This window comes from Crocodylus porosus, unplaced genomic scaffold (genome assembly GCF_001723895.1).
Source record: "Crocodylus porosus isolate Cpor-Errol unplaced genomic scaffold, CroPor_comp1, whole genome shotgun sequence".
NCBI classification, from domain to species: domain Eukaryota; kingdom Metazoa; phylum Chordata; order Crocodylia; family Crocodylidae; genus Crocodylus; species Crocodylus porosus.
The window spans coordinates 147,488,923-147,511,327 of record NW_017728906.1 but is presented as its reverse complement, the minus strand read 5'-3'; the positions used below and the strand labels follow the sequence as shown (position 1 = coordinate 147,511,327).

General features: G+C 38.4%; 1 protein-coding gene across 8 annotated transcripts in view; it reads right to left on the bottom strand.

Annotated features, from left to right (window-relative positions):
• Positions 1 to 22,405, bottom strand: part of AKAP11 (A-kinase anchoring protein 11) — a 59,558-nt gene that overhangs the window by 11,204 nt on the left and 25,949 nt on the right. For 5 of the 8 annotated variants that reach the window (XM_019529854.1, XM_019529853.1, XM_019529857.1 and 2 more), the window contains 6 exons: positions 21,433 to 21,697; positions 16,437 to 21,084; positions 13,349 to 13,504; positions 6,741 to 6,854; positions 5,900 to 5,946; positions 2,536 to 2,696 (listed from right to left, as the gene is read on the bottom strand). In XM_019529854.1, coding sequence (XP_019385399.1) covers positions 2,536 to 2,696; positions 5,900 to 5,946; positions 6,741 to 6,854; positions 13,349 to 13,504; positions 16,437 to 21,084; positions 21,433 to 21,697 — 5,391 coding nt within the window. Of the gene's footprint in view, positions 1 to 1,392; positions 2,269 to 2,535; positions 2,697 to 5,899; positions 5,947 to 6,740; positions 6,855 to 13,348; positions 13,505 to 16,436; positions 21,085 to 21,432; positions 21,698 to 22,405 lie in introns of those variants that run through there. The other 3 variants (XM_019529858.1, XM_019529856.1, XM_019529859.1) reach the window with 3 other exon arrangements.

Here is a 22,405-nt window from a genome sequence, read left to right as displayed (position 1 = left end):
GGGCTTGCCCAACTCAGCCCCTGAGCCCCAGTCCAGGGCTTCCCAGAAATGGCACAGGGACTGCTGGGGCCTGGGCACAGGCACAGGAAGCAGAACAGTAAAGGCTGGCACTGCTCAGAGCCAAAAAGCAGCCGGTGGGAGAGCTGCAGTTTGACTCATGCCTGGTGCTGGGACAGAGTTGCAGCTAAGAGCTAGTTGGGGCAGGCAGGGGGTGAAGGTCAGGAGTGAAGGGCGCTGGCGGGGCTCTGGGTTGAGAGTGAGGGGCAGGCGTAGGGATAGGGTAACCAGCAGATCAGTGCTGCTTAGCAACCCACATTCTAGTGACAGAAGGGAGCAGGGGCAGCTCTGATTTTTCTATAATAAAAAAACCAAAAGCAAACACCAAAGTGTATAGATATTTAGAATTCATTTTATTATGATGATAGAGGCACTGGTAGGCTTCCAAATTGCTTTAAAATTCTAAATATATCAATAAAACATTGCCCAACTAATCTATCTATATATAGTTGCATTTCATTTTAATCATGGAATAACATGTTACCAGGGCAAGTGACAGTGCCCATGCAGAGGAGCCTGCCCAGGGCCAATATTGGGGACCCAGCTGGAGGGCAGATGAAGTGGCTGACATCCTGGCCATTTGGGGCCAGGAGGACTCGCTTCAACAGTTCAAAGTGGGGCATGGCAACGAGCACATCTTCTGGGCGAAAGCTGCCCAGGTGGCAGAGTAGAGACACCAGAAGACAACAGCAGTGCCACCTAAAGGCCAACTGTGCAGCTACATCCCACTAGCAGCTGGCCCAGAGGCTCTGCTGCAGTGCCCATACCACAGCCCAGGCGGCCATGTGGTCTCTACCTGGGTCTAGCAGTTTTGCAGCCATGGCCCACAGGTTCAAGGGGGCAGATGCTGCTGCAAATGGCAGCAGGCCCCATTCAAGCAGCAGCCCCCACTGCCAGACTACTGAAGTGGGTAGAGGGTGCAAGAGCCATTCTAGGTTAGGGCTGTTTCAGCAGTCCAGCTGGCACAAGGGGCTATGGTCCCCAGATACCAACTAGCCAGGACTCAGAAGCTCCTGAGGGCAAAGTAGCCCTGAGCTGCTTGCCAGGGCAGATTTTTATACTGCCAGGGGCAGCACAGGTTTTTACACTGCTGGGGCTAGCCTCTAGCTCCCCTGGCTGCAGATCCGGAAGGAGCTGGGCAGGGTCATTTTGCCCCAAGTGGCACAACTTGCCCCACACCAAAGTGTATGTTTAGGCACACGTGCCAAGGCACAAATCTCTGGCACAAATTTGTGCTGCTGCAACTGCACATGCCCCGTCTGTCCAGATGACAAATCAGCAATTACTTGACTAGCTAATACCAGTCTGATTATAAACTACAAACCTACATTCACATCAAGTATCAGGGTTCTTATAAATAAAAATGGTAAGACTGAATATAGCTTAACATTGTCTGTAAACACAAGCGAAACACTACCGTAATAAATCTAATACAGGACATATCTATGCACAACACCCTACAAAACCCCAGCCCATCCCTGCTTCTCCATGGATTCATAACACCTGTCCACAGTGGAAGGATCTCCAGAACAGTCTCCATTACAATAATTTAGCACAACCCAAAAAAGACATTAAAATCATCTAAAGCTACTTAGGCTTCTTTCCAATTTTTTTTTCTTCTTTGCAACTACATAATACATAATGTAAAAACACAGAATTAAATACGGCTTAGGTCAGAATAATCTATTTCATTATTACTATTTCCTAGTCAATCTATTTCCTTAATACTATTGTCTGTAATTTTATCTGGAATTAAAAGACACATAAATATCAAGTTTAATTACAAGTTTGTTTTTTTTTACAGCAAACTTCATGTACTAGTGTAGTAAAACATGTAGAAGTATTACATTAACTTAGCGGTTCTCAAACTGTGGGTTGTGACCCCCAGGGGGGTCAGAAACAACTTAAAAGGGGGCTGCAAACTTTCCAAGGGGTATGTGTGGTGGCCTGGAGAAGCAGCACATGGAGGCAGCTGCTGTGTGTGAGCTCCCCATTCCCCACTGCCGCCATCCAGCACTCAGGGTCGTGGAATCCCGAAGTTTGAGAACTCCTGAATTAACTAGTTAAACTATCAGGTGAATAACTCCAATGCAAGTTTACTTGTGTGACCAAGATACTGGTTATTATAATGGTTAATTTACTGTTAACTGTGAAGAGTAAAACTTAAAAAACAGTTTCTTCACTGAAAGGTGTTAGCTTCTTTGATACAGCCTAGAGAAAATAGCATGTGAAAAAGTCATTAAAATATATGGATAACTGGGTTTAGAACAGCTAGGCACATAGCATTTAATGCCATTATTTTTACATTACATACAGAAACTAAGAGACTGTTTTATTTTATTTTCTGTAGGGTTATAATAATGATGACGTAACATTGCTCAATACCACATACTTTACCATTAACATATAAAGCAAACAGCAGAAATACCTGTTAAACATCAGAATAAATTTAATCACACTCTATAGCTTTATACTCACAAACATGAGCTCCTTCATAGCAGTATCATGAAAATGAAGTTCAGCCACCCCTGCTTCAGAAGCTGCCAGCCACTGAAGTGTCATTCTGAGCTGGGGGTCCACCATACTTGGTTCCATGTCAATGTTCACTATTAGCAATGTCTTTCCTACATCCTCCAAACCTAATATTAAAAATTAAAATGTAAAACAATGGATTCCTAACTTTTTCAAAAGAATTATTGTAGCTCACTTAATATTTGAGAAAATTACACAATATGAACATTATTCATTATAAGAAACACTTTGGGAAATAGAAAACACACTGTTCTGAAATCTTCCATCTTTCTATACAGGTCAAGGGAAAAGGGCACCAATAGCTAACCAACTTGTGGCTGAACTGAAGCATATCTGAACAGAGGGATCTTTAACCTGAATTTAAAGATTCCAAGTGATGGAGAATTTACTACATCCCTTGCTAAATCCCAGAGTAATTAACCGTATTTAAAACTTTACATTTTATTTCTAGTATGACATTTATTAACTTCAATTTCCAACCACTAGCTGTTGTTATAACTTTGTTTCATAAAATAACTCTGCTCATATAACCTCTGCCTGTTCAGGTTGAAGACTCTGATCAAACACCCTCCTAATCTTTTATTTAAAACGGTAATTAGGTTAAGCCACTTTCATTTCTCTAAGACATGCATTTCTAGACCTCAGATCATACTAGTTGCTGATTTTCAATATTCTTTCTAAAGAACAGATATGAGAAGCGGGCAAAGTATGTCAAGCAATGGTTATACTAATGCCAGAACCAGAGGCAACGTCACCTCTTGACTGATATCAATGCATCCAAATATGCAAGCTCTTTTTGCCATGGCAACACGAAGAGAATGTTTAGTTATCTGTCAAGTCAGTCTTTTTAGGAATTACTGCTTTCCAGCAGAGATCCCCATTCTTCAAGTATAACATATGTTCTTTGTTTTTTTGGTATATGGTTATTTGTATTAAATATCTGCATTAAAGTATACTCTATCTAGCAACTCGTCCATGAAGCATTCATATACTTTTATGAAATATAACTGACTGTAATTTGCACCAAGCTTTCCGGGCCAATGGAACAAAGAGTGAATGTAGGTATGCATTTGACAAAGAACAAAAGAGAATTTGGCTTTATAACCCAGAGCCTGATAAGCCATAGAAGAAAAAAAATCTATTTCAGAAAATCCATAACATTTACTGGATTAAAAGGAATGGACCTGCACAATAATTCCATGATTTTTGTTTTCCTATGCTTAGGGACATACCTAAATTGAGGCAGCCGCCCACTGATTTCACAGGCAAAACACAGCGCCCAGCAGCCATTTTGTTGGTGGAGCATGACACCCCCTCCCCACACCCCCCCCCTCAGATAGGTTGAGGCTATGGGGCCCACCCTTTGCTGATTGGCTGTGATGTCTGCCTGTCACATGGGCCCACCCCTCACCATTGACGGGCTGTGAGGGTTGTCTATCATGCAACTCCGCCCTTCAACGCCACTTGATAGAGAAGAGTAGAGCCAAGTGACAGGCAGCTGTCACAGCCAATCGGCAGCAAAGGGCAAGGACAGCAGCCATCTTACTGGCAGCCCTTAAAGCAGGCACCCCTTCTGGGGAAACCAACATTTTTTCCCCCATGGATTTTATTCCCCCCCCCCCGCACAGATTTTTCCCCCATCCAGGATTTTGCCCACAAAAGTGGACAGTGCCAGATTTCACAAAATCCATGAAATCCACAAAATCGCAATTTTAGTTGGTCCCTACCTGTGCTAAGTATTCACTGAGGATATTGCAGACCCAGAAATCCTATTGCTGAAAAAGTGCCTAAGGCTAAATTAACTCAGACAAGACTAACAACTAACATGATATACAGTGTTTAATGTATGATAATGGTCTGAAGGGCAGGGATAATGTCTACTGTGTCTGCACAGTGCTATTGTACAAAGCATCTCATCCCTGACTGTGGCCTTTGGGTGGTAATGCAATGCAAACAATAAACTAAGAAATAACAGTCCTCTGCACTGAATGACGTGGCTAAATAGAAGTGGCAATACAAGAAAGATTAAAAAAACTCCATGGTAAAGTGGAGAGTAATATTTTAAACTATGAGATATATTTTGTATCTGTGGAGGGTTAGGTGGCAGTGTGGTGAGATTACTCATGGTCGGGCAGTTCCTATAAAATACCACAATGGTGCAACCTCCAGAGACAAAAGAGTATAGGGCACCTCAAAACCCTAGCCCCCACTGCCTTGTGGGTACTCCTTAGTTGGAGGAAGGCTAAGGGACATCACCCTGCCAGAGACACACTCTTGCTGAGGTGTTAGGCAGTGGGCAGCAGCTTTAATCTGCTGCTGTCTGGCAGAAGCTACAACAATTGAAGCACTGAATGTCTGAACTTGGACCTTTGGACCGCCTCCCAATAGTTTAAAGCAGGGATGATACGTCTAGGGCAGCCTCCAATCCTCCATACTTTTGTATAGGCATATGTGCTGAAAGTCTTGGTATGCTGCTTGCATAACCTCTTGCACATACACCATGACCCAGAGGATCAACAGTTGTCAAGATGCGTTTCCCCACATCAATTCTGTCTGAAAACTTCCAGCTAAATCCCTGCTTTGGAGACAAATACTTAACTATGAGCTTCTCTTCCACATTTCCAAAACCTTTTCTGTCTACAACCTCCTTTTGTCTCATCTAAAATTTTATCACAATACAAGGAAAAGTACAGTCGGCACAGAAATGTTATATATCAGCTCATATTCTTAGGGGTAGGGAGGGGTTATGGCCATATCATTGTGTATTTTGGCCATCTTCTTTCAATGTAAGCCTTTAGCAGCTCATACCTAAACCACAGTGAGTGAGTCTAGTCACCCTGAGCTATAAAAAGACTCCCTCACAGCCTTCACTCTAAGCTGCACTAAAAAGGAACACAACACAACAAGCAACATAAGCCTATGTTTTTCATTTGGTTTTTGTGAAGAAAACTTGCACCACGCTACAGTAAAATGAAAGAACATCATAGTAATTTCTCCAGCATCCAAGTTCTGCAGAAATCTGTACTAACATGTTTTTTTCACATTCATCTGATTTCACATGTCCAGTTAACTGACTTCAGTAGTTCATATTATTAAATGTTCATGTTGTCTGAACAACCAAAGTAATTCCTATTTCTCAAATACTGTAGATGAAAGGATGTCGAAAAGTATGTAAGTGGTTTTATCCTTTGACACTTACTTGATGTGCATTAGGTAAACAACCTATGTATAATGGGAGTCTCACTTTCCTCTCTAATTTACGCAATTTAGAGACGACAGCTACAGCAACCCTTGCTGGAACAGTCATTACCTTCTACAGTATCCTTGGGCTCTTCCTCTTTATCTTCAGTTCCATCACTGGATTTTAAAAATAAAACAGCAAAATATTAACACAAACCCAGTAGGCTAATAATGGATGCATTCAAACTGACGACTGGGTGATGAAGGTTAAAGAGAAAAAAGAACAAATTTATAAAAAAAAAATAAAAATAAAAATAAAAATCAGGAAATGACCATGAAAAAGGAAGCTTTGCTTCTCACACCATTTCATGTTATAAATGAATTTGTTAACAAATTTCTATGTTTACAAAATAAAGAGATCCTAACTGGAATATGAAAATGTGGTGGTGGTGTATTTTTGGTTTGTTTGTTTGCTTGGTTTCATTTTTGGCTTTTTTAGGAGAAAAATTGTTTTGTTACCTTTAAGTAAGCAGGAAAGTTTTATTTTCAGTTTGATACAAGACATGAGGATTTAGCATTCTTTAATCATATATTATTTATGCAAAAGACCCCTCTATAAAGCAATTTAATAGTTTTCATAAGCTAAAGCAAAAGGAGAAAAACAGAAATCCTGTAGGAAGCAAGCTCTCTTGTTTGCATGAAAAAATAATTGAAAGACTTATGGACTAGCAAGCAAACCATGCACAAAAGATCGTTTTTATTTTGCGCCTAAAGAACATTCACAAATTTAGCACGGCAGAATTTATCCATTCAGTATGAATTCATTAAAGAAAATCAAATGATTAGGTGAGAAGCGTGTTGATAATATATCAGATTACAAAAATGCATTGTATCCCTCATCTGCAAAAAATGTTTACTCCATGCATTAATTATGAGGAACTCATCTCTTTATATTTCTGGACTCGACCAACCTGTCTGATGTTGGAAAGGATAAATTCTCCTCATATATATCTCCTTCTAAACCAAGACTGCTCCAGCTACTGCTGTTACCATTACTGCCAGGGGAAGAAGAGAACAGAGCACAACTAGAAAAAAAAACAAAACAGTAGCTCAACCTAGAACCTTCATTTTCCTCAGAGTTGATTTGTCAAAACATCTGATGCAAAACCAGTGCAACTTCCTAAAAAGGCTTGCCTGGACCAGAGTACAAAAAAAAAAAAATTAATTGTACTTGTATTAATTTTCTAAATCACTGCTTACAGTAATTCTGTTCTTAGACCCATATCTCCTTTTTGTGTCAACAGTATCATTGGTTTCAACAGGACTATTCACAGGAGTATGGGTCCCAATTTGTTATTCATATTAATATTAGTCAAGACTTTATACAATTATGAACTTCGTAGTTTTCAAAGTGAAAAATCTTTCAGTAAATCCAATTCCAAAAACCCAGCAGTCAACTGCTACAGTTGGATTAGCAAGAAATGTTTGGAACTGAGAAAAAGACTGGTATGTATAAAATAGTTTTAGAACATCAGATCCATTATTCTTTACAAGTGACTTTTTAAAAATTGTTCCTTGTAACTTTTCTAAATATATAATAATTTATTCTGTAGCAAAATTTTAATTCCCTGGTAACTGGGATTCTGTTCTACATATGAGCTGTATTTATTCCACATTCATATACAGGTCAAGATTTAAAGCAGGTAAAGTAACACAGTTCTGTAACAATAAAATGAACACTTAAAACACAAATACCTGAAGCCTGCAAGCATAAAAACAAAACAAAGTTGCAGAGCTCCAATACTGCCAGTTCATTTCAGTATAACACAGAATGTGTTCATTTTAGTAAGTCTCTTCCTCACTCAAATGAAGATATAAACAAAAAATAGCAGTTTGTAAAAAGTCTCCAGAGAAAGCAATTAAAATCTAAAATTACAGCAAATCAACAAAATTGCCACAGCTTTAAAAAAAATTAAAAGCAGTTTTCCAAACATTTTGGACATGCAAACAACAGTTAACTACTATGCTACACAGCTATATATGCAGGCAGTTGTGAAAAATCTCTCAAGCAAAGCTGCACTATATAATATATGAAAATTTTAATGTTTACTTGAACTTAATTCAGAATTACAAATATATCATCTGAAAGCACATCCATTAATTATAGTGTATTAGTACCATCATTGTGTATTTGCATATAGAATCTTTCCTTTTGACATATTTTTGACACAATCACACCTAAAGGGCAGAAGAAAGAAGTGTCCCGATTCTCAATCAGATTGTAAAAGGGAAAGACAAAAGTATCGCATTCGGAATAAAACCATACTTCTAATGTGATTGTGCTTATATTTTATGGGAGAAGCTAACCATCATTAAGGTTTGAATTCATCACATGGCTAAACTGCATAGTGATGATAAATCTAGGGTTTTTTTTTAATAAAGTTAATTTTTGTCTGTTGACAACTTGGATCAGGATCACTGAAGACTGAAGTCCTCTACAGAACAGGCTGTGAATTGAAGGAGACACTATAAGTTTCTTCAAAGCATGAAAAACACGTAGCCCTGGCAGCTGGGGAAGCATAGCAGCACTGGGAGCACAGCAGCAATAAGCAGGGGAGCTCCTGCAGGAACTTCTGGGGGGGGTGGCAGCAAGTGCCAACCAGAGGTCGGTGACCACCCACAGATGGCACCAGCAATGTCGGTGGCAGAGGTGGGAAACAGCGACCGTTTTTTGTAGGAGGTACACTGCCATGCCGGGGGGGGGTGCACATGCACCCCTATGCACTGCCACTGCTTCAAAGTGCTCTGAAATGCAGTGGAGATGGAAGGAGTAGAAAATAAATGTTGCTGCCCTATCAATAACAAACTGCTGTCTTGTGTAACGTGTATGTGTGTCTGTTAGACCCTGAATTACCAAGCAAATTTACATAAGGTCATAAAATAGTAACTGCATTAAAATTATCATCCTTGAGGTCACCTTCAACACAATAAATTAGATATGAAGTATCTACAACTATTCTCTCAAGTATCCTGTACTCTTAAGATGTGGTTCACTAATACCAAAAATAAGCAGAATCTTCCCTCCTGCACTTTCAGATTAGTCTAATACATAATATCTCTTCTTTATCCAAAACAAACCACTTCTAAAAGTTCATTAATTCAAGTACAAATGTTATCAGTAAAAGTTCATTTTACCATGAAACATCTTCTCTTCTCAAGGAACAAAAACAAGAACAGGGAAGCAAGTCATGCAGGGTTAGACTGCAGCTGGTTGAACTGCACGTGCTTTTTTTCCTGGGGAATTTATTTTATATTCCAGAATCTAAGCTAGTAAAAAAGTCTTCATAACTATAACAGCTAGTGCTATGATAATCTTCAAAATATGAACTAAATGTGATCTGTGCATCAACATTTGCCCGATTCTACAAACAGCTTTTTTCTTCCCCAACAAAGGGTAAATTTGATCTTCTACCTCCACTTTCAATTCATAACTAGGTGCATGTGTAACTGAAATCCAATCGGTAGTCACTAAATCAAACCTGTAAACCAGTCTGCTGAGTGGATAAAAACTTTTGGCAGTAGTGGACCATTTAGAAACCCCAGAAGAAAAACAACTGTAAGCACAGTAGTGGGTAGCTGGCCAATCAGAACCATAAACAGAGACTTTCTGAAAATGTTTATCATGCTCAGGGTCTATCATTTCTTATGGAAATAAATTATAAAATCTATGAATTTAGCGTCCTTTTAAATTCTGAAGAGAACTAAGGCTACGAAATACCACTATATCATAACTGCAGATGGAAATTTGTTCTTAAATACCCATAATGCTAATGATGGTATCAACAAGATTCCCAGTGTCCTTAACGATGTGTAAACATACTGATCTAAGAAGTACCTACAAAGAAAACTGAACTACTTAGCAGTAGACCTGAATACCCTTAACTGACGTGGCCTTTATATGACCAGTAAAAAAGTGTCTTAATAAGTGATTTCGATAGCAAAACAGACAAAGGCTTAAATTGTTGAGCAGGTAAAATAGATCATGCTAGCCAAATTTCTATGATATTAGTAAGAGTCAAGAACTTAGGAGACTGAAAGAGAGGACTACAGGATGCTGCTTTCAACAAGGGTGTTTATAATAGAGATTGTATAAAAATAATAATAGCCCTAGCCAACTCACCTGACTGCTCTAAGCGGAGAAAGAAAGGATGAATACATATAAGGAAACATATTCATATCAAGGAAAAGTTGCTCATACTTGAGACATTTAGAAATGATAGGACATGCTTTAGTTGACTGATTACAGGGTGTCTCTCTACACATGAGCTTAGAAGCAAGACAGGAGTAGAATTGTAACAAAATCTGGTTAGTAAAACCAGCACTATTACTACAAAACCTATTATGCATGATGAAAGCACCCTCTACTGTTGAAAGTCATCTTTTCTGTTTTAATACAAAGAAATCAGGAGCAAAACAATAATATAAATACGAAGCATTCAGTTTCATGTTAAGCTGCATGCTAAATAATTTAATTCCCTAGTCAGAACAATATGATAAACTATAAAAACATGGGTGTTGTATACGTTTTGTCATCATGAGGTCAAATGACATTTCTCTACTTTTCAGATTTTTTTTTCACTTTTTATCCAGTGCTAAGGAGTATTAAAAGAAAAAAGGGAGATGAAGTGGCAGTTAAAGTACATGGTAAAAAATGAGAAAAAATAAGTAATTCTACATTACCAGCTCTTGAATGATTTCTTAATACTGTTTTAAAAATGCATTAAGATATAAGCATGCCTATTTGAAAAGTACATTAAAAATTCATATTATAACTGCAATAACTAAGTGTCTCTGCTCATTTAAAATAATGAAGTTAAGCTCATTTCTATACTATGAGAAATGTTGAAATAACTAATCATCAATAGTTCAATAAAAAATATTGCCCCTCCGTTTCCATGCTAACTGAACACTGACTACAGAAAACAATTATAAATAATCAGCCATTGCAACTGTGGATTGCAGGCTACTAATTTCCTTAAAATACTTCCACCTTTTATTCCCAACTTCTTGAATATTTCTGTGTATTTACTTCATGCACTTCCACTGAAGATCTGCTTTACACTCCATCCAGTGTTGCGTTATTATAATCAATTTTGTAAGATTTCTACCCTTAATACTTTATCATAGATCCAGCTGCATAACTGTAAAATGTTTATTTAATATAGTTTCAGATGTAAATACATGACATTTTTATTACATAATTTGAATAATTACACCTCAGTAGCAAATACTATTTATTAACAAACTTCACATATAAACATGGATCCCACAATTTCTTGATTGATGTGTGTAATTTGCACTATAACAAGTGAACACATTACCAAAAATAAATCCGATTCTATTCTTCCATTATTTTGGAGTTGTAAGGAAAAAATATATTTCCTCTTTTCCCTATATTCCAGCATATATAGGCACAAGCAGCATGATACTGAAGTCATTATATGATAGACAACTCAATCTTTTTGCTCGAAGAACCATCTGCAAACTATTGTTTGCAAAAGTTATTAGAGTAGCTAACACCAACACGATGCTCACTAACAGGAAAGCAATATTATCATGTAATGTTTTCTATTTTCTTTGACTTTTACTACCCTACAGTATGGTACGGATCACAGCCAACAATGTACCCAGAAGGCTGCTTTCAAGGTTATATGATCTTAGGAACCTTTTCAGAATACCAAAAAGTGGGAAACCACATTTCTAAGAAAACATAGTTACTTATATTTTTCTGGGAAGGATTTGGTAATTATCAGTTTGGTGTTCTAATGTGCGATAGTTTTTAGACAAGTCTTTAAAACAAGTTATGAAAGCAGTTATATTCATACTAGAAACTAATACAATGTGTGTACTGTAAATCAGCATCCGAGATCTGTTACAGTGAAAATTACAGCTAACTTTAAACAGTAACTTTAATTATAACCTGCTTTTCAAATGTTCACAACTTTCCAAAATATCTTCCCCCGAGAATAGTCTCAATATGCTAACAGATTCTGTTTTAAAGGAAAATATGACAAAAATCTGTGTCCTTGGTCATGAGCTGGAAAGCTACAAAAAGCATACTTTCTTCCATTTTAAGTAGTTAGACATGTTTTTGCTCTGAAAACTCAATGTAAAATATGCTTTAAAATGTTTATGTTAACCATTCTTGGTAAGGATGATGGCCTTCTGTTATTTACAAAAACCCTACATTTATAGTACAAATTATTTTACTAATGTTGGGTGCTAATTTACTTTATTGATGTTCAGCTGCTAACAAGCATGCAAGTTTTATGAAGAAAGTTTATAGTGCAGAAAATCTCTCAACAGGACAATAATGGATTCTATACCAAAATCTAAATTTTCCAGAGCAGTAAGTGCACTCTGCCTAAGGGAACCCATTTCCTGAAGACCCTGATATATCACTATAAAGAAAAGCCTTACAGAGCTTTCCAAATTCAACTTCAGCTGAAAGGGCTTACAAATGTCAACCTGCAAATCCAGCTCCTTAAGTCTGATATGGTTCAATTTTTTCTGTTAAAAGTTTTTTGTAAAAACAGAACAGTTAAAATAGAAAATTTGAATAAAATAACTTAAACCATGAAAATTTTAAAAGTTACAACGTTCTTGTTCTTGCAAACAAAGTCTTCAATTTTTAATTGATAAATGTTGATAAACATTGATTTCAACTTCACCCTTACAGACAGATGAAAAAAATACTTCCATAGTTAATAAACAAAATTTATAAAAAGGGGACATAAGACAAATGATGACTGATAGTGTTGGATGACAGGGAGCAGTCCTACAGAACCATAATGACTGTAGTTTGGACTCCAACTCTCAGAAATCCTAGGGGACTGGGAACAAAGAGAGAGAGGAAGTGACAAAATGGGCAAGGGTGAACAAAGCCAGGACTGAGAGCAGCTCTGCCGCTCAGTTGGCAGCAGTCCTTCAGTAGTTATGTGCATCACGGTAGGCAGTTAAACTGCACTAGAGTAATAGTATACGGTCATTAATAAATCGTCTGGTAAATCAGAGTGCACCACTAACTTAATGCACTCCTGAAAATTAAAATATATAAAAAAATAAACAAACAAAAATCAATGAATATTGATATTATTGATCACAGTTATTAAAAACAAATCAAATTCTGCCAAACCTATAATTTGCATTTTAGCACTGCTATTAAAGTGTGTTCATTAATATATTAAAATTTGTCATTAAATATGCACATCAAAATATACAGATTTTTATGCATGACAATGTGCTATGCTAACATACTATGAAAGCTAACTCATGCCAGGAAATTGTTAAAACCCATACCCTAATTTTTAATACACATTTGTGTGCGAACGTAAACACGCATGATAAAAATCCCCTTCTGAAGGGTAATGTTAATTTAAACATAATTCTAGAGCCAATTTCACTGAAAACACTTTCCTGTTAAATGCGAAATAAAGCTCTTCTCCGAAAGAGAAAGCTAAACCACATCAATACAGCATGAGGTTATTCTGTATCTATATTAGCGTGTTTTCATAGTTACCTGTCACTGAGATGAAGAAAACTGCTGCTCTCATCAGCATGCTCATCTTCAAAACTTAAATTGGACCAGCTGCCAGTGCTATCATCGCCAATACTCAGACTCGTCTGTTGGCTAACAATAGATTCAGCAGAGTGGACTCCTTCTCTTCCCACAGAACTAAACAAAATTAAAAATACAGAACACCTCTATAGTGTTGCATTTCATGCTGCTCCAAAAAAGTTCAGGTAGCCAGTTTAATGACACTTCAGAGATATTAAGTCTCATGCAAAGCAGGAGACATGAGTGAAATCACTCAACTACCCCAAAACTAGGTAATCAATCATTTTGAGATGGTTTTTCTAATACATACATATACAAATTAGACTTTTGCAAAATGAATCAAGCCTGGGGGCACCATTTGGGATCTTCTTCCACCAGGGAAGGTAGTTACTGTGCAAGCACAAAGCATCACTGGGAAGACGAATTCATAGCATACTGGTGCTTGGTATTTAAGTCCTATAGACTTTATATTAATTAAAAAGTATACAGCTACACAGGAGGGGGTTCTAGCATCTTTTGACTTATGCACAATGCAACATTTTGTAGGGGTGTGCAAAGCAGGCCATAGTCAATTTTGATTCGGCCTGAATCGGGGGACAGCAATTCGATTCTGATTTGGAGAATCAGTGATTCGGCCATAGATACAGCTTTAAATGTTTTTTCTACGTACCTCGAGGTATCAGGCATGGCTCGTGAACACTGAGATGGTGGGGTGAATAAAGTGTCCCACAGGAGCGCAGGGGGCAGAAGTACTTCTGGTCCAACACCAAGCACGCAGGAGACCCCCTGTGTCCACCCCACGTGGAAGGGCTTTTGGTCCACTTTCGGGTCTGCTGCCGAGTGTGCGGGGGACCCCCCACCGTGCTCCTGTGGGACACTCCATCCACCTCACCATCTCAGCATTCACGAGCAGCCTGCTACCGCAAGGTATGTAGAAAAAACATTTAAAGCTGTGTCTATGTCTGATTTGTCGAATCTCTCCGAATTGATTCAAGAGATTAAAGGGTCTCCTGATTCAATTCGGATTCAGAGATTCGGCTGCCAAATCAGGCCAAATCTCCGCCAAATGGAATCAGTGACTGAAGCTTCACATAGCTCTAACATTTTGGCTAATTTTTCTCACTTGCTATGGTCAGTCTTGCTCAACCAGTCACATGATTAGTCTAGACAAAATGCTGGCAGAAACAAGCATGTTTACCACTCATGCACATACAATTAAACAAACATTTTTTAAAAATAAAAAAGTAGATATAGGTTTATTTTTCCTGTTTCAACGTGGTAAGGCAACTAACTTTATTTTATAGACTCTTCTCTTTTGTATAAGTAACTTCAGAAACCTGAATTTGCATGAAAACATCAAACAAAATGAGCTCATTTAATTTTTATACTGTATTTCCCCACATACCACACATCCCCAAATAAGATGTGCACCTTATTTTTAGGAAGACACAATAAAGAGACTTTTTCTGGAGCTGATCACCAAGAATAATAACAAAGCCTAATCTTCAGCTCGCTCACTCTCTTTCCTACTCAGGCAAACGCTCTTTGACAGCAGAATCGTCAGCAGATCTTGGGTGCTCAGCCCAAAGCTTAAACTGTAGCTGCTGCTGAAGACTGAACTCCATTGACAAACTTAGGATTTTCAAAAGAGCTAAAAACAGTCTGCGGAACTGTGAAATAGGATGACATTCTTCTATTATGTGCAGAAAAAGGCAAGTCGATACCCTGCTTAAGTCATGCACCCCGATTTTGGAAGGCTAATTTTTGGGAGAAAGGTGCATGTGTGTTATATAAGTAAATATGGTAATAAAATTAGCTATAAATGCTTTATAAGATTCAATGTAATAACTTTTTAAAAAGCTGTAATCATTTTTTAAAAGGCTAAATTTGAAAATATACAGGGTAGGAACAAATTAAACGTAACCTTAAAGGCAAACTCTGGTAGTCCATATACAGGCGTTCTGTTGGTTAGAACAGGGGCATCAAATATTCAGCTCACGTAACTCCTAAAGGCACTGGGAATTCAGGGGCAGGGCAAGAAGCAGCAGCATTAATCTGTGGCTCCCTGAACTACAGGCTCCTGTGGCAATTTCCACCACTGCAATTCAACCTGCCGGAAGTGGGTCTGAATCCAGCCTATGAGGAACCACATGGTCTGGATCCAGCCTGTACAGCAGGGAGGAGCAAAGATGTTTGACATCCCTGGGTTAGAGAATGTGTTTTCCTGTCCCCTCCACAGCCGTGCAAAGAAACAGGTCACAAACATACCACACAGCAAGTGTAAACTGCTAACTATGTTCTTCCAAGAAACTTCCATATTCTCTGTCTTCTTAGAATCACAATACCTCCGTCATGCTGGAATAATGCACAGCTGTCCCTCCTTCCCCTGCCCAACATTTCATTGGCTCTTAGTACCATAATTTAGCTTGAAACTTTCATTAAAACTTCTTGAAAAGTGACATCTACATAACAATTCAATGTTAGCCTTTGTGAATCAAACACTTGCATTTAAAAAGTTACATGTGCTCCAAATAAGGATTTCAAATAACATGCATACAGGGCCACAACCTAAAAATGTAATAGTGTTCAGTTTTATATGTTTGAGGCCATCAAGACGAAGAGATGGAGTTCTCTGCATTTTGCCTGCAACTGTTGTGTGAGAAAATGGAAGACCTATCTTTTAGGCTTTGAGTGCTTTTGAACAGATACTGTCATCTATTAGCTATTTGGTATCTTGAAAAAACTGGACCAACCTGATTGTGGCTTTCAACTATTCACAAGGCCTCCAAGCACTACCACAGTAAATATTAACAACATAACCAAATATTTTAATCTTACACATCACCACACTATTTAAGAGCCAAGGAAATAAAAATATTATCTGTTGTCAAGCGGACCCATACGAAGCCAAGGTGTGGGAATGTACTTTGTAATTTAAATTTGTATTTACAAAATGCAATTCAAAATTGCTTTTGATCACAGAAGTTTTCACATTAACAATTTGCCATTTGCTAAAACAAAAAGAAAAAAAATAAGATGACAATATTACCTCATATTAACAGCATGACCAATATTAGTCATAGCTGACGTCATTATTTCTGTAGTAAGACTCTCAGCAAAACTGATTCCATCTTGACCAATACCACTATCAGCTGCCAAGCTTGTGTTGCTCAGTTCTCTCTCTGCTTTCTCAATAGCTGCAGTGACTACCTTCTCAGAAAATAATGTCTTCTGTTCCATGTCAATATGAATTTTGGGAATATCAAGGTGTAAAACTCTGGATTTTTGACAGACACCACCCAACCTTGAATTCGGTATTTGCCTGATACTAGTGTGGGGGTCTTGTGCGGGGAGGCATTGAGATGAACTTTCAGTACAATACTGATGTTCTTTCATACTGCAATATCTGCAGGCTGTTCCAGAAAAAGGGGACAACTTTTCGGTGTAAGTGAATCTATCCCCATTTTTCTTGTTTTCAGCAGCTTGAAGAACAGCAGACTCCAAACTCATTTCTAAAGTGTCATCCACCATTTTTCTGGCATACTGTTCTATCGCTTGAATTATGCCTTCACTGTAACCAATTTCATTTAGGCTTCCTGTACTATGATACAGCTTGTGTTTTTCAGAGAAAGGAAGAAATGTTGTTTTAAAGAGATCCCCTGTGACGTCATCATGTTTAGATTTCGTATACAGACAAGAATCTGTTAAAGATTTTGGTAAACATACTGCTGACATTTGCAGTTTTCTTCTGACATCAGAAGTTATGCTGTGAGCAAGGGACTCTGAAAAATGGAGCAAGTCTGGGCATTCAGTTCTGTGTGTATTGTTATTCCTTTCAAAAGTTTGGTCTTCACACTGATGAATGCTACTTCTCATTTGCTTTTGTGTATCATTATTCGATACCTTCAACAGTTCGTGCTTACCATTTACCTCGGCGTTTCGTCCAGGAAATATTCTTCTATTGTACTTCAGTTTGATTTTCCTGGCAGCCTGCTGCAAGCCTGATTTTATAGATCTGTAAACAAGTCTACTGGCATACTGATCCATTAATAACTCGCTGTTACCACCTTCCCTTTTCAGAACTTGAATGATGTGATCTGCATATTCATCAGTCACACTCTCACAGCTTGGATACTTGGAAGTCAGACCTGTTGAGCTTGAACTCTGAGGTAAAGAAAGCATCGATGAATCTACCTCTCTGGACCACTGGTCCACCACTGGACCCCACCTCTCTTTCAAACTACAATCTTTATCCTTTCGTCTAAGATGAAGACAGTCCACATGACAACTGACCCGCTTTAACCTCAGTAGCTTGCAATGCCTTGATTTTACCATTTTCTTGGCCTCACTGATAACTTTTCCAGCCATATCACCTGCATAGTTCCACAGTGAATTTAAAGTTTCTTCTGGGATGTTTATAAACGCAGTATATGCACATCTTTTGTTTTGCACATTTAACTGGAGGCGTTTATCAGCTTCTCTTTGAGCTGTTTTGGCATCTAAGTGAGAAGCAGCCATTTCAGTTGCCATTGAAATGATACGGCTGGCTAAATGATCCGCATACTCTAGTGTTCTCTCTGAATGTGCAGCTTTCTCCTCCAGCATTTGAAAATGTTCTTCATCGTCACTGCTTTCAACTTCTTCAGAAAGTGATCGCATAAGTTTTAACATAAATTCTTCCTTTCCAAAGGAGTCATGTTCAGTTTCAGATAACCCAGCAGCAGCTGGGTTATAAGGTGTGGAGGGTGGTGTTGCAGGTGCAAACTGCTTTGCTAATTCTCCCTTAAGTTTCTTGGTTAGCTTCCTTAAGTTCCATTCAGAATTTGTCTGTAAAGGTACTAAAGGAGTTGGTGGTGGCGTATCAGGAACTGCACAGATATTTCCATCTCTAATACTTGATTTATCATCCACCTGCAAAGCATCTTCATTGCCAAACGTCATTGTGTGTAGTAAAGAACTTTCCTGCCCAAAAGCCATAGGAACCGACAGTGTGTTTTGCATATCGTATTTTTTCAATGGTTTATTTAAGGACTTTACTGAACAGCTTCTGGAATTAGTGAAGTCTTCTACAATGTGCCTAGTAACAGTCACAGGTAGACAAGGTGGCAGGACGCCTGAACAAAACCTAGGTACTCCATATCCTTTTTGTTCCTGAGCATGATGTTTTGGTGGAGAAAGACAACACTGAGTAGAATGAGCTGGAGTAACAAGAATTTTAGATGGATTATTCAAGGGCATCTGTTGTTGTTCCATAATCATAGGAACAATATTTTGTTTTTCAGACTCCTGTTTCTTTATTGTACTACACACTTCTTTTCTGCTATTATCTGTATTTGTCTGTGAGCCTCCATTATATACTTCAGTCTCATTTGTTTTGGATAATGCAGATATAGTTTTATCAGACTGTTTCACAATATGTTTGGCTAAATGATCAGCAAACATAATCTTAGGTACGTCATCACCAATACACTGTAGATGAGGTTCTCTCTCTATTTTTTTTCTGGTTAAAAAACCAGTATAACTCTCCATGGCTTTGGTAACTCTAGATGAGGTTATTGCTTCGTAAGCTTCATTTACTATCATGTCTACCATTGTTCCAGAGAAACTGTTGATGCTTTTTGGCCCCTTAGTTAATTCTGAAATGTTATTCACTCCAGAATTACAGTTTGTTTGTTTATTATCACTCCGGTTACACAAAAACTGTGCGCAACTTCCAGTACTTTGACTGTGATCTGGAGTCAGGTAAATATTTCTAAGAGAAGCCACTTCCTCTTCTCTGTTTTTAGTTGTAAAATATGGCTGTGTTGACTCTTTGCACATTTTCAGATTTCCACGTAAGACTGGACCAGTGCACACTTTTGCATTATAACCATCAGAAGAAACTTGATGTTGACAAAGTGCTCTTCCAGCTAAGGGTACTGGTATTGAACTAACAACACCAGAGGTGCAAAACAAAGCTTGTTGAACAGTATATGCTTTTCCAGATTCTTGCACTGGATGCAAAGTTGCAAGACTTCTTTCACGACAATTAGAAAAAGCAGTGGAAGTTTGTGTTGACTGCAACATACTTTCTGCACTTACATACTTTATGTTGTCCATGGAAACACTAATTGCTGCTTGTGTTGTGAAGGTCACATCAACCTGGGATAATTCAATAAAAGCTTCCTGAATGACAGATTCAGACAAATCTTTGGCATATGATCTCACCACTTTGTCTTCAAATTCAAAGGACGAATAATGGGCAGCCGAGGGCGATGATGGATATGAAAACTGACAGACTTCCATTATTCCTTCAAAAACAAGTTCTTCAGCCAGGTCTGCTGCAAATCCTGCAACTGTGTTTGTAAATATTTGCTTCTTTACATATCGCAGTTCTTTCAAAGCACTTGTTATAGCTTCACTAACCAAAAGGCTTGCTAGTCCATTAATGGCACGTTCCTTCAGTGAAAAGGCTCGCTGTCTGCCAATCTCGTAAAAAGCCATCTGAAAGACTGAAGAAGTCAATCTAGCAGCCAAGTGACACAGTGCATTGGTGCATGAAGAAACTCCTTTCTGTAGGTCTTTAAATGCACTGCCAAAACTTTTCTCAACTAATTCTGTTGCAAATTTTTGAATGCTGTCTTTAATCATTAGTGATTTGCATTTAGATTTAGCTTTCTTATCTTGCTCCGTAACTGACGTTTTCCCTTTGAACTCTAAAGGTTGACCTTTTTCCTCTCCTAAGGCAATCCTACGATTTTCTGCATGTATTTGTCCTGGTGAAGACTGAGGATGAAAAAGAGAACCTAGTATTTCAAATGAAACATTGTTTGCATAATCTGAATATGCACTGTAAAGTGTATCATAATTTTGATTATTCCCATCTCCACTGAGATCCATCCGACAAAGACATTCAGTGGAAGCGCAGCTTCCTAGAGGACTAAAGGCTGAGGATCTGATAGGACTGAACAAACCCCCACTGTCTTCTCCCGATGCTTTTACTGGACGTGGGGAATCTGGAACATCAAAGAGGTTGCTATATGGTGATTCCGGTTTACGAGGAGTTGGTTTCCTTACATTGGCTGGAAGAATGGGACGATCAAACTTGAATCTTTGAGGATTCATAGTGGTGGTTATTGAATGCAGTTGTTCATGAGTGACCTTTCTCTTCTGGGGTGGATTACCAAGGATGGGATCCCTAATAAGTTTACAAGTGCTTTCCAGACTTTGCTCCTGTTCATCAAACTGATCAAAACTATCAAAAAATTCACTCACTTCTGAGTCTGAATCCTCTATACCATCTTTCACTAGTGGAATTTTTGGTAGCTGAAGTTTTGCTTTCAAGCTTTTTTGATACCCTTCTTCATCTAAGAAAATGACCGGACTTGGGCTAGAGCAATTCGACTCAGATGATTCAACAGGAGAGGAGGAAAACAATGTTTTATGCAAAAAATTAACACTTTGATCAGAAGAACCGCATGGCTTGTAGAAACTCCTCTGTACCCAAGGATCAGAAATGGAGGTTGTGACTGAACTCTTCAGAGAGGAGGATAGCTCTTTAAGCCCCAAGATATTTATCAGAGAAGCAGAAGACTTGGCAGATGACTTCTGATGAAAAGAGCTAAAAATAATCTTGGAATCGATGGCTTCTAAACAATGAGAAGGGATCGTCTGTGAGGCAGCATCACGGTGGCTTCGAGGAGTAACATGGCTAATGCCTAAAATGGAAGAGAAAATGCTTTTAAAACCATTATGTAGGAGCAACTAATTTTGATAACAATATCCGGGCAATAATTACAGCTCCCCTACCACTGCAAATGCCTGAGACTGTGAGCTCTGTTATAGGGCAGATTTTACTTTTTCTGCCTCCACCACTGAAGCCAGAAACTTTAATTTAAGATATCATTGTCTGCTTCTGTGATAATCTGTTTAAGAACAGAAAATCAGTTAAAAAAATTACTGAATATAGGTCTCAAAAGTTTACCACATAATTGAAAGCAGTCTTTGGCCCAGACTGCAGCTCTCATTTGTTGCAGTCTCTCTCAGCATATAATATAGTAACTAACCAGCATTCTGGGTCTTTGAAGGCTCTTCTTCATCTAGATGCTCAAAAGCAGTGACAAAATCATCCTCAATTGAAGATACTGATTGATTTGTGTCGTCATCCTCTGTATGGGATGTCTCTGGATGTTGTTTCTGTACTGAGTTCACTTCCATTGCATACCTTACACCAGTAGCGTATTTGCTCAGCAAGGTAAATATAGATTTAACCGTAGTCCTTGGAAATGAAGGAGACAATCTCATCACACAAAGCACTCCAGAAAGATGATTCTTGAAAAAGAGAAGAAGAACAAGAGAACAGAATTATACAGTTCTTAACAACATACTTTTTACTTATAACATGAACTTAGATTCATTTAAAGCAACGAGAGCTAACCTTTTTGGAAGGCGGGCCACAAAGCAGACTCAACACCCTCCCCGAGTGTCACCCAGATCCGCTTCCCCTGCCCAATCTGCAGCTGTATTACCTGCCCTCCCTGACCTGCTGCATGTCACACAGAGGCTGCCTGTGCCACTTGTGGCATACATGCTGCAGGTTGGCCACTCCCAATTTAAAGTGTCAGAAGCAAAAGTGATCTTAAAAAAAAAAGTATATCACAAACAATATTCCATTTTATATGAGGAACCAGAGGCACAGCATGTAAGTAATTTACCCAAGCTCAGTAAAGCTAAGGTGAAAGACTGCCACCAGCCCAGAGACCACATCTCTCTTCTGAATGCAAAAATTCTTTAAAACAAATAAATTGTTACATTGAAACACTACAGCTTATTGCCTGCTAGCTGTTTAATGCCTGCTAGTGATAGAATAACTTTATCATATATCATTAGTAAAAACAGTTTCAAATTCTAGTAACCCTAATGCTTGGAGAGGATGTAGGAAGTATCTAGTATCAACCCCTGACATTTCCCAAATCTTTTTTCTTCTTGCTACTTGACAGAGGAATTGGCAATGTACCTGAGAGGAGATGAGGAAACTAA